Source organism: Athene cunicularia (assembly GCF_003259725.1).
Source record: "Athene cunicularia isolate RWA chromosome 2 unlocalized genomic scaffold, athCun1 chr2_part1, whole genome shotgun sequence".
NCBI lineage: Eukaryota > Metazoa > Chordata > Aves > Strigiformes > Strigidae > Athene > Athene cunicularia.
This window is the reverse complement of record NW_020799095.1, coordinates 103520740-103533063: the sequence shown is the minus strand read 5'-3', so window position 1 is coordinate 103533063 and position 12324 is coordinate 103520740. Positions and strand designations below refer to the sequence as shown.

At 42.1% G+C, this 12324-nt stretch overlaps 1 protein-coding gene across 1 annotated transcript in view; it reads left to right on the top strand.

The window, feature by feature from the left end:
- The window catches only part of TMEM241 (transmembrane protein 241), a 64766-nt gene extending 58330 nt beyond the window's left edge, over window positions 1-6436 (top strand). Inside the window, exon 17 of the mRNA XM_026842210.1 lies at window positions 1514-6436. Within this exon, the coding sequence (XP_026698011.1) occupies window positions 1514-1558 (45 nt within the window). The 3' untranslated portion in view covers window positions 1559-6436. The remainder of the gene's footprint in view (window positions 1-1513) is intronic.
- The last annotated feature ends 5888 nt before the right edge of the window (window positions 6437-12324 follow it).

Here is a 12324-nt window from a genome sequence, read left to right as displayed (position 1 = left end):
TATAGAAAAAAAAAAAAAAAAGTAATTTCTAAGGTTCTGTTTAGTTTAGGCCTTCCTATATACAGTGGGTTTTTTTCTTTAGGATGAAGGATACATTATCCAACCTTAGCTTCCAAAGGAGTTAATGCAGAGGGTATGTTTATAATTGGAGCTGAAATCTAGGCAAGACATGGGGGTTAACCTGCTCCAGAGAAGAGTGCTCAGAGGTTATTAGCGATTACTGGAGAATAGACTCATGTGTTTTAGATCTTTCTGAAAAGCTTGCAGCACTCACAGCCCTTTGCTCCATGTTGGTAATTCCACACCCAAAGGTAGTCTGTCTCCACAGTGGACTGTATGCAGACTGTCTGTAGCACCTACTTTCCAGGGCTGTTTAATCTGTAATTATAAGATATTGTGCTGTTGTTATACAATGTTTGTTCCTCTTGGGAACAAGGGCAATTATGTGATTTTTAAAACAGCTCACCAAAGCTAAGATTTAAGTGGTTGTAATGCTATTAAAGACCAGAGAGCCTTCAGCTCTACATGCCTTTTTTTTTTCCCAAGAAAAAAACCAACCCTCTTACAAATGAATTTAACAGAAGTTTGTTTTGTTTATAAAGTTCATTAAGAAGCTTTTTTGTTTCATAAGCTAACTCAGCCATGAGTCTAAGATGAAAGGTCAGTGCACTCAGCTTTGCACTGTTTTAACAGGGGAGAAGAGTCAGTATCCTATCACATTCCTGTCAGCTATGAGAGACAGCAGAGGCGATTTGGGGATTATTAACTATTGCGTGGATTGAGTGGGTTGATAGCATATTTCGGTGAATGGTTTTGTTTGCAAAACTATTCATCCTGATGTGGAGCCCTGTCTCTAGCCTGAGTGTTGGGGAGGAGCGTTAGTGCCGCCACTGCGCTTGTGAGCTTCATGGGAAGGACACGCGTGGGTACACATGCTGTCTCATCTGGAGCAGGTTCTTTCACCAGGTTCCTCACAAAGAGAAGCAAACCTGGGAATTTCTATTGGACTCTCCACACCAGGGGGATCTCCACAGAGCAAAATTCTTTTTCCCCATTTCCTCAGTCCCCACAACCTAGGCTTTACATCTCCTCCTGACTTTGTCAAGTGGCAGGTTTTCTGGATACAAGGCAAACAGAGACTGCAAGGGAGAATAATTAACCTAACAAAGTTCAAACTCTCTTGCCTTTCCTATTCTTGCTAGTGTATGGCTGTGCATCTATTCTTGTAACTAGGTGCAACCTTCTCTATCTAGATTTCTGTCTGTGTATTTTCATGTGAATACCACCAGCCTTAAAATATAGGAAGGGTAGTTTCTGAGGAGATCAGTTAAATGAGACATTTCTGGTTTCAGCCTTTTCTTAGCAAGACAAATGAAAAAAATCACCTGGGTTACTGTCTCTAGGTTGAAATGTGTTTAAACAAAATGATACTATTCTCTTAATGTGCTGTTTGGCATTGTATCAAGTAGACGGACTTGCCTGATGGTAAATTTTTGTTATACTTTGTTTACAGCCTTGTGATCAGTGGAGTTGGAGAAGCTTTGCTTGTTTACACTGAAAGGACAGGCATGTAAAGAGGAACCAGATCTCACCAGCTGGAAAAAGAGCTGACTTGCAGCCTGGAGACCCTGTCTTGGATAAAATGCAGCAGCAGGAATGAAGAAGTGCAACCAAACATGAGGAAAGAGACCTATTGTTTTCTATTAAGAAAGAAAAACTATGCTATTAATAGTGCTGGTAAGGGAGCAGCATAGTTGGCAGTATGGTTAGGAGCCTTTGCCTCAAAGCACAAAACAAACTCTTTCTGATTGATGTGGTTAAGGAAAAGCTGCACTGTCTCATGCTGATGGCTCTGTTTGAGAACCTCTCAGTAGCAGCTTCTTGCACAGGGAACTGAACTCAGGAAAAGCAGCATTCCCCACAGGATGCCCCCAGTTTTTTTGTTGGAAGCTGACAGCAGGTTGTACCAAACAATGTCAGAGCCCAGATCCTGCTATGAATGCAGGATCAGGAAGGATGAATTTTGTCTCCAACTGTTCTGTAAGCAGCAAGCTGCCACACACAGGTCTCTAGTCACGTCATCTGAACTGGCACGGTGACTGAGGCCATGGGGCTTCTGGAGATAATCCCCTTCTGGAACTGCGGCAGTCTGACAGCTTTGCAGAATGGGGAAATCAGCAATAAATCTCAGTATCTGTAGTGATTGCTCTTTGTGTATTTTTTTCCTCTCCCATTCTCTGAGATTTCTCTTAAAATCTGCAATTTTTGTCAGCTGGAGGGGGTGGAGGGACACATACTGTTCCCAGCAGTGGTTTGTCTCTTAAATTATTGCAAGAGGCAACAAAGATTATGAGCCTTGAATGAATGTCATAAAGAGTGTAAGGCAATTCATCTCAAGAGTTCTTAAAATAATTTCATTTCTGGTTGCTTAATGGCTGTTAGAAATTAGTCTTGATATATGAGTGCCTGGGAAAGCAATCTGTGTGAAAGTAATATTAAAGAATGACTTGATAATGTTGTGGGGAAGGTCTACATGGTAAAAGGAGCTTGATAACAAATCTTCAGTGAGGAGAAGGACTTGTCTCACATGACATTAGATATCTAAAGTTTATTCCCTTAATCTAAATTGACAAATTTTCCTTCATAATCAGTGGAAGGAGAGGAGTGCCCTCACAGAGATGATTTTTCTTGAATAGATTGCTGTGTTAATATGACTGAAAGACCCTCTGGAAGTGCTTATCTCTCTGTAGATGGAAACCAGGTGACTAGTCTAGACAAGACACATGGCTTTTAGAAGGCTACAGTTAGTGGAGGCATATCTGCTTCAATCTAACAAATTCCACCAGCTGGGTTTTAAAGTAGGGCTATTATTTTAAACGTCAAATAAAACACCATAGTTTAACAAAGAAGGTAAATTTTACAAAGGATTGCAGTCAATTTTATGACTGGGGAGTTCTAGGTAAAGATTAGTTGGTTTTCAGAAAAAAATGCTGTAGTTTAAAAAGGAGAATTCAGAGAAGTACTCTGGCCTGTATTGTACCTAAGTTTATCCCAATTAATCACAAGGGGTCTGTTTATACTGACATGTTGTCCATGTATGTTGGGTCACGCTCTGGCTTGAGTTTGGAGTGAGCCATTTTCTTGCCAGGTGGTAAAATTCAGGTTTGGGAAGAAAGGGGGAGAGAGAGACAAGCATGAAAAAAACATGTGCTTGAAGTTGAGCACTAGTCCTGAAACCAACATGATCCACATAGCACGGGTTGAGCCCATACTCAAGCCCAATGAGCCAAGACACATCGGCCATGGCCCCTAATGGCCTTCCAGTCTGTAAATTCAGACATTGCTGGCAGTGATGGCTGCAGCATGCTGGCCTTCCCCAGACAACTAGCTCTGCCAGCCAGTTGTGACAATATGGTAGGATCCTTGCTGTGCCACCTTTCTGCTGATTCTGAAATGACTAGTGACCCTGGGAGACCTCATGAGAGTCCCTGTGTGATAGCTGAGGTTTTGCAATCATAGCTGGAACCTTTGCTGTGGGAAAAGCTCATCGTGTACCTCTCTTGCATAACTTTCAAGGGTAGGCTGCAGCCTGGATTTTTTTTCTTCTCTCTTGTTTGTGCTGTTCATAGCAATGTACCAAGACCCAGAACAGCCCATTTGCTTTTTTGCTGGTGGTCTCAGCGGAAAGCCAGTGTTCAAATCAGCAGCCAGGGTTGCTGTAGCATTTTAATTGCAGAGGGTGTGCTTGTGGCAGCTGTAGGAAGGTTGTTTGGCTGCAACAGGCGTTACTTTGTCTGGGCTTTGGGAGAATTCAGCCTCTGCAGCTGCTGAATTAGTATCTCCCTGCATAGTAAGTGCACTACCTTTTTATTTAACTTCATGCATGTTAAACAACAGTGAGCCGTTTGCGTCTGCTTTCATTTTTGTGCCCTAGTGCAATGTGCTTTTCTAAGCAATGTGCGTTTCTAAGACTCTGCTTGATGTAAATAAAATACTGCAGATTTAAATTGATTTGACACATAAATCAAGGAAGCAGAGTTAACATGGAGTTGGGCTCCTCTGTCAAACATGGCTGGGAAGAAAAAACACCCTCTGAACCAACCTGACCTGCTTCAGGTGAGTATAAATCTTGCAGACCAGCACGAGGCTTGTCAGTCTTGCTGAAGACTTGAAGTAGGGTGGAAGTGAAGCTTGAGGGCCTTCAGAATCCTTCTGTGCATATTCAGAGTTGTGTAAAGGAATGGGTTGGCTTCCTTCTTCCTCAGGCCATGGCAGAGGTGACATCAGAACCAGGAGTCTGGTGTGGCAGCCACCCCTGTGGGAGTGCCTGCAGCCAAAGGGTCCTTAAGCGACGTTACCTGTGAGCCGTCGTCGGAAGGTTAGCCCTGCTGTAGGGGAAGAGATTGTGGAGAGAGAGCCCTTTGGAGGGCTTCTGGCTGTTGGAACAGTGGTGCCTTTGTCAATGCATGTGTGCTAGGGTGGGGACATCAGCCTGGAAATGGTGAGCTGCAGCATTTGAAAAGCCCTGAGATGGCAACTCAGCTGGCAGTTCAGAACAGGCCTGCCATACAAATCTAAAGGTGAGCTGTGGAGGGCACCTGTGGGAAGACCTTGGGCCCCCACTGCTGCCCTTGGGAAGGGGGGTGCATTCCCACCAGCAGCACCCAGGGGAGAGGGGGTACAGAGAGACACTGGTTGGGCTCCCTGGGCCCAGCAGCAAGCAGCCCCAGACCAGGAGGCGATTACAGCAGAGGGGAAACATGGGGAGGACAGGCAAGTACTGGCTGCTTGTGGAGGCTGGTGACTGAAGGGGATGGGGCAGAGCAAACCTCATGATTTCCTGAGGAAGCAGCAGCCTGATCTTTAATTCAGCCCTGCCTCAGAAGGGGGGGATAGTGCATGGTAAAAAACAAACTTCAGGTTGTTATAATGATCTTGGAAGCAGGAAACCTCAGAAATTCAAGCTTATGATGGCTCTTGCAAGACTAGTGAACAATTATGTTCAGTAATTTGAGAGAACGAATATGCAAAGATGGATTATTTATATCTAATTGACCTTTTTTCTAGTCAGTCAGATAGACACACAGCTCTGAGGAAGGAGAAGTTACTTTACGTTCCAAAGATGCAATGACACCAATTAATGCCTGAATGCAAAGCAATGGGTCTGTAGCTCAGCTGGTAGAAGAACCTGTGGTTTTGTCAGTATCTGTCATTTGAGAAACTTACCTTCTGAAGGCTCCCCAGTTCTTGGGCCATCAGCACAAGGGGTGAGAGAGAGAAATTGGAGTGTGCTGGTCTTTCTGAGAGGCAGCAGATCCCTGGAGGCTGTCCTGTCACATTATTTTCACATCCACTGGTTTTGAATCAAACCACTCTGACAGAAATGGTCCTGAATCATGTAATGTCTTTTTGATCTTATCTTGCTTGCACTTTTATTTTTCCAAATGTCTTTTTTTTTTTTTTTTTTAATTCCACAGTAATTGGTTTGGGGCAAGGCTTGTATTATCTGCCGCAGAAGCATGAGTCAGGCATGTGGCTGGCCTTTGTGATAAAGAGCCTCTACTTAAAGCCAAGTGCCATCGGAAGAAGACTGAAATAGTAAAGCTGCTGGATGTTGACTACAAGTGGCTTAGTAAAATGCAGCCAACAGAGAGGCTGTTTCTAAACAATCTTCTGGATCTGGCAGCTGTGACATAGCTTCCAGCAGAAAATGTTATTAAATGAATTAGATGAACCTGATGCTTACCACTGAAGCAATTCTGTTGTTGCTTATTGCTGCATGGTTGTTGTGCTTCATGTTGGAAGAGAATCTATGCCAATCCTTCAGGACCAGTTTAACACTGAAGCTGAAAATCTGCAGAGCAAGTGATCGTAGCTTTTAAAATTATTTTTAAATAAAGCGATGGACTTATTAAAACACTTGGTAAGGGATACAGTTCTGTTTTACTATTACTCTTTTAAATACTTATGTCCAAGTTGGTGGATGAGTGTATATATATTTATGTTCTTGTTTCCCATCCTCAAACAAGAAGACTTAAAGAATTCAAGAAATGTGATGTCAACATAGGACATGTTTTGAAAAGGATGCTTTTATTAAGTGTCATAGAAAAGTTAGTTGCTGGGAGCTGCACCAAGTGCTGAGGAAAGGTTTCCTTCAGCTTTCTTGTACCTATAAGCTAAAGGAGATAGTGGGGTGAAGAAAACTCCATGGCAAATTTGTCTTGCCCAGAGCAGAAAATGAATGAACAGCTTTCAAACAGATCATCTGCTACTGTAAACCAGGCAACAGGATCAGTGTGAAACTTTAATCCTGTTCCAGAGGGTAGACACAGGGACAGGCTCATTTTATTTGAAAAGAAGGCGTGGATGAGAGGAAGGAGATTGGGGGCAGGACGGAAAAATATTGAGGCCAAAATACTTTTGTACCAGGCGATAAAATGGGATGAGATTTGCTTCTGAAAAATGTATTGCTTGTTCATAGTTGTTGTTTGTTGTTTTGTTTGTTTTTTTTTAATTAGGGTATATTATAAATACACGTCTGTTTAGTCCCAAAAAGGAATTAGAGGAGCCCATGAAGGTTGTGTAACCATTTCCATATTGATTGTCTGGTTTGAGAAGCTTAACTCTTTTTTAACTATGCTTTGAAAATGACATTGTGGAAGCCTTAATTTTTCTAGAAAATGGACTGGTTTTTGGAAGAATGGTGGTGAAAAAGTTGTGCTGTCTTGTCCTATTCTTGATCACCAAGGTGACTGAGGTGGGGAGTGTACCTTCTCCTTACTATCTGGGATGGGAAGCAGTCACACAGTGTTCTACCTTTTAATAAACATCTTGGCTTCCAGAATAGGTGGAGGTAGCCAGTTGGCATGTTAAGTTCTTGATTTGATGGTATACAAAAAAACCACACAGAGAGCATGCTTAGTATATTTTGTTTTACGCTCTGTCATTTAGAAACATATAGGTCAGAACTTGTTTGATTGCTAGCTTGTTGCCTGTATAGAGAAGAATATAGTAAAATGGGTGCGAGCCTCTTAACACTCCCACCTGGCAATGGATGAAATCCCGTGACTGCATTCACAGACATGACTGTAGGAGACACTGCCTAATGTCAAAAACTGAGAATACCCAAGCTTTTCTTCCTGCTGTTTGCCATCAGCAGTCCCATACCTTTCATGACTCCCCACAAACATCATTTTGAGCGGGAGGCAAACTTTCACTTTCACCGATGAGGCTGATGAAGAGGCGGCTGCTCTACCCTAAGATTCATGTTGGTTCAAGTACTTGCGGGTCAGTACACCTTGGGAAGCAGATATAAGGCCCATTTTCCTGTAGGAGTTTGATCCCTGTTTACACTTCTGATTTCTGTACCCACTGCCGATGAGGAAAGCTGGTGCACCAACAAGTTTGTTTATACTGGAGTTGCAGGCATCCAATGCCTTGTGATACTGTGTAAGAACAGTGCCTGCCTGAGGCGAGCTGACTGAATAAAACAAGCCTCCAGCACAACCCCTTCAAAACTGATAAGGAGAAGGGTTGATGTTGTTCAGAGGATATGGATATTCAATTTGAGAAACTAGTAGTTTGGAGTTAAGCTCATTAGGCAAAGATGGAAAAGAAAGGTGGAGGGCTGGGAATGCCATTTGCTATGCCTAAGCACAAGAGTATCACTAACACCAGATAGATTAACAAGAGGGTTAAAGTTTCTGGTAAGAGCACTGTGGTTCAAGCATGAAGTTGTTGTTAAGCAGAAATGTTTTGCAGACTTGCAAGTGCCCAATGCAAGAACTATGCTACTGTAATTAGCAGTCACATCGCAAAAGCAGAAAGCATTCATTGTCTGGGGTGGGAAACACCGCAAGGCAAATATTTTGCAGACCTTCCTTTGAAAGCTGTGTAGACTAAGCCTGGCTAATCATCCCCTGTAGCCCTGGCTGGAGATGGGAACCAGAAAGGATTTTTGCTGTTCCTCTGTCATGCACTTTCTGGGACACCAAGAGGTGAGTTTTGGCTTCAGACAAGGCATGGAAAACTCTCAAGGAGTCACCTCTCCCTTGCTGATGCCTAGAAATCAGTCTGCTCCTTGCCTTCTCAGGGGAGGGGTCCCTGTGCCTCTGTGCCAGTGACCTCCATAAATTCACAAGTTGGCAAATAAAGTTCATTCAGGTTAGAGCAGTCAGAAGAAATTTTAACTGAGACCCTCCATCCCCATGAGTCTGCAACCCTGCAGGCAGTCCAATGCCAGCAGAAGGGCTGTCAGCATGTTGCCAGTGTTCCTCCCTGTGATCGGACCTTACAGTGAGTTTCTTCACTTAAGCTGAATAACAGAAATGCCAACCCCATTTTAGTGTCACTGGAGATCAAGCTAGAGGTAAAGTTGTATGTGACTCTGCAGGCATTGCCCTGGATCTCGCTTGCCAGCACTTTGAATGACCCAGTCGACTTGTGTAGTTAGTGGAGGACGTCTCGATACCTGTGTGAGAAACACAATAAATTTTAGCAGGCAGAAGAAAACAGCATCCAAGTTCTTCTCTTTGCCATCCTGCTTCTGGCTTTTGCAGTGCTGAACACTGAGATCTGCAAATCATTCCAGTGACGGCTAGTCCAAAAATGGAGTTGAACTTGTATTTCAAGCATTATGTTACTTCAGGGCAAAGTTAATTGTTTTCTCTCATTTAATGTCTCCAGTTATATTCAGAGAATTAGGATGTATGATAGACACAGAAGCTAAAAATTTCAGCAAGGCAGCTTTTATTTCTTTATTATACTTGTCTGTTCATACTGTCTTCAGCATGGGTGCTCCTTGGGCTTATTATTGATGATGAATAAGAACAGACTGTGCGGAGATTAATACAGATGGTTGTAGCCTCAAGACTTGATGAGCCGTAACCAAAGAAAATAAATCTCTACTTTCAAGGAGAGCCTTACACAACAGAATTTCATGTGGCTCAGCTGTATTCAAAGTGGAATATTAAAATTGCTGAGCAAAGAATTGAATGGCTTGTGTTGTGAATAGCCGTGCTGTATGGGTAAGTTGCTTACTGAAGCCTCTCAGATGGAAAAAACTCAACTATATTGTTTTCTTTTGGGTTAAAAGAAACAAACAAACCCATGAAACAAACCCTCTGTGATTCAGAAATCTTTGGAGAAAAGCAGTGTAGTTCACCAGAGCAAATGCTGAATTACAAAGGCAGCGCCACTGTAAATTTTGACAGAGACATCCTTAACCTGCTGCCACAGAAATTGGCATAAAAGGTAGAAAATAACTCTTCCCCTTTCCCTTCAAAATCTCTCTCATGTTTTTTTTTACTTTTCTTGTTTCTGAAAACGTGACACAAGGGCACCATTCTGGTTCAAACGTCTCTTTGAAACCATGGAAAGTCAGTTTTAAAGGAGTAAATGCAGTGGAAAACAGCCAAGATGATTGTGCAACCTCTTCCCGCCGGCATGTGTGGCTTCAGCAGCCCATGGCAAAATGGGGAGAGTTTTCTACACTAGAGGAAGCTCGGGTCTATTACCGGGTTCTGCACAGTGAGTTAATAAATCACATCTTCTTTTAAAATGATGCAAATTAAATCGCTTATCAGTCAATCATAACACTATTCACTTTGTACGGTCTTCAGGCTAGATACAGCTCCCTTAAACAGATGGTTGTGCCGGTGGGAATGTCTTAGGCTGTGACTTCAGTTAGGAGGAGGAAAATAAGGGAATATTATACTGCAGCAGCTCCCAGTCCACTCAGTCATTTCACCCAAAGGTAAAGACTGGAAGGGTTTTGCAAGTGATTATGTTTTTTAGGGAAAGAAGAGCAGGGAACATACTCTTAAAGAGCCAATGTCTGTCATGTTGGTCTCTGAGAGACTTCATGAACTCACTTCATGACAAATTCTTTCGGGGGCTGTAGATTCAGCTGTCTTGCCTTAATAGGAAGGGTCAAAGTACTCTGAAATATTTTTGACCACTCCAAAAATATATTCCTGCTATAGAATTCTATCATCATTTTCCATGTGATGGTTTAAAAACAAACAATAAAGCAAAACCATGGCATGAGATTTCAGCTGGAGCATTCTTTAAGGTTTTAGAGTTTGGGGGTATTTTTCTGGTGTAGGATCTATTAAGTTTCCATGTCATCATACTGGCTTCATCTCAACCTATGTTCTATAGTAGTCCTATACAAATAGCCATGGTTAAAGTTATGCTAAAAATAATATTTCTTTTATTTATTGCTACACTGTTACCTGCAAAAAAAAAACCCTGAGGACAGTATTGTTATTAAATCAATCAGGTTTAAGAACAGCAATTCTGCTTGTTTTTTCAGCTTTTTCTTTATCTATTTTTCCCCTTAACAATCTCATTGCTAGGATCTAAGCTCAGTTGCACTTTGAAAAGTCTGTTCACTGATTTACTGTCGTCTTCTCTGCAGACAGCAGCAACCCAGGTGTAGATGGGTTTCCATGTGCCTTGATAGGCTTCTCCAGTGTCTGATCAGGTCTTCAGTAAAGGCTACTACCATGACTTCTTCCAGCTACTCAGCTGCTTATTTTAATGAAACTAGAGAATGATGTCTCTGAGGTTTCTATCATTTTCTTAAATCTAGTGATGGGTACAAAAGCGAGCAGGGGATGCCCAAGTGTCATCAGCTGTGTCTCAGATCTTTAAGAAATTAAGGAGAGAGTAACTTGGATGGTTAGCAAATTTAGTGTCACAGTGGTAGAAGTCCTATCGTATATGCTCAAAAGATCCATTTTGCAAAGTGTCTGAACTTCCTGGTGAGGAATATTTTAGTTTCTTAGCCCTGTGGCCTTGAAGACTTTCATGCTACCCTCCTTTATCTTTCTAAGGATCTGCTTTGGGTTACAGATTGCCATTTCTTTAATATTTGTCTGTAATAACTGTACTGCCACCATCAATTAAATTCACCAGATATTTTTCTTCCTGGCCTCCTGCAGCTTTAATCTGAAACTTTCCATTTTCCTGTCCATGGACACCATCACAGCCTGAACAGAGTCCAATTTTCCATTAATGGACACAGCAGGCTTTTAAAATAAATCAGATGAAGGGTGGAGTCTGCAGCTCCGGATGCACCATGTGAAAGAGTCAGCCAGACCCAACTCCCAGCACTGCACCAGCTCCTTTCTGTTTATCTTTGTGTTTATTGAAATAATAAAAGGTGAACGAAAAGGAAGGAAAAAAAAAAAAAAGAAAAGAAGACACCTAAAAAGCATCATTCAAGCATAAAGCACTTAACAAGGAATAAAAGAGGAAACAGTAACTCCTTAATCCATCTACATGATCCATAATTTAAACTGTGATATCTGAAATGTTCCTTAGAGACTACATCTGAATGCAACACCTTGTATGCTCCACTGATTGGTAGAGGTCTAATGGTGTGGTATTTCTCAGATTAGAGGAAAGTGGGTACTGGACAACAACAACAAAAAAAAAGTAATTTTTTCTTCTATATAGGTTATTGTCTTAATTCAACTCCAATCTGTACAAAAATAAGATGGTACACAGGTCACCCTGGAAGACAGATGGCAGCTGATGGAGTCTTGGATTCAGAAAACATTAATGAACCTCTCAGGCTGTCATGGTTGATGAGCACTTTGCATTTCTGGTGTTGGCTTTCTGTGCATTGTAATTTTTGCCCGTGGAAAAATGCTGATTGGTGTCTAGTCTCTGCTGCTTGTTGGAGGACATTTCAAGCACTCCGTGCTTTTGAAAGATGTGCATGTCATAAATGCCCTGGGATTGCTTATAAGTTTGAGTTGGTCTAGTTTTGGCTAGAAAAAATGCACACAACTAGAAGAGACTGAAACTGGAACAACCTACTGATGTTTGGAAATGTGTTGCCTTTGTCCATCTGAAAATATCTAAATCCTGCTTAGAAGTTTCATTAAAATGCTTGTGCTCCATGAGGAGCTACAGTGCAGTTCGTTTGTGGGTTGCATCATGGGAGATCAGAGCACAGACAAAGCCCTCTTCGAATAGCTCGCTTTTGACCTTGAAGGCAGAAAGAAGGTTGCTAACAACTGCGCATCAACCACGCTGTTCAGTACCCTTTAGTACTCTCACAACTGGTGGGAGAAGAGAGGTCCTTCTCTTAAGAAGACATGATGATGATGATGATGAAGATGATGATGTTGATGAATCAGTAGTGATTGCTTCAAGACTCCTTTCTTTAGGTGAGTATGTCTTTAACATGCCTTAGTTCTCCCTTTTCCTCTAGGGATGCTCACGTGGACAATTGTAGTGACGGCCCCTTGCTTCCCTTCTTATCAGTGCTGTGGGTTTCCTTTTAAAGGAAAGCTGAATGGGCGGGTGGGT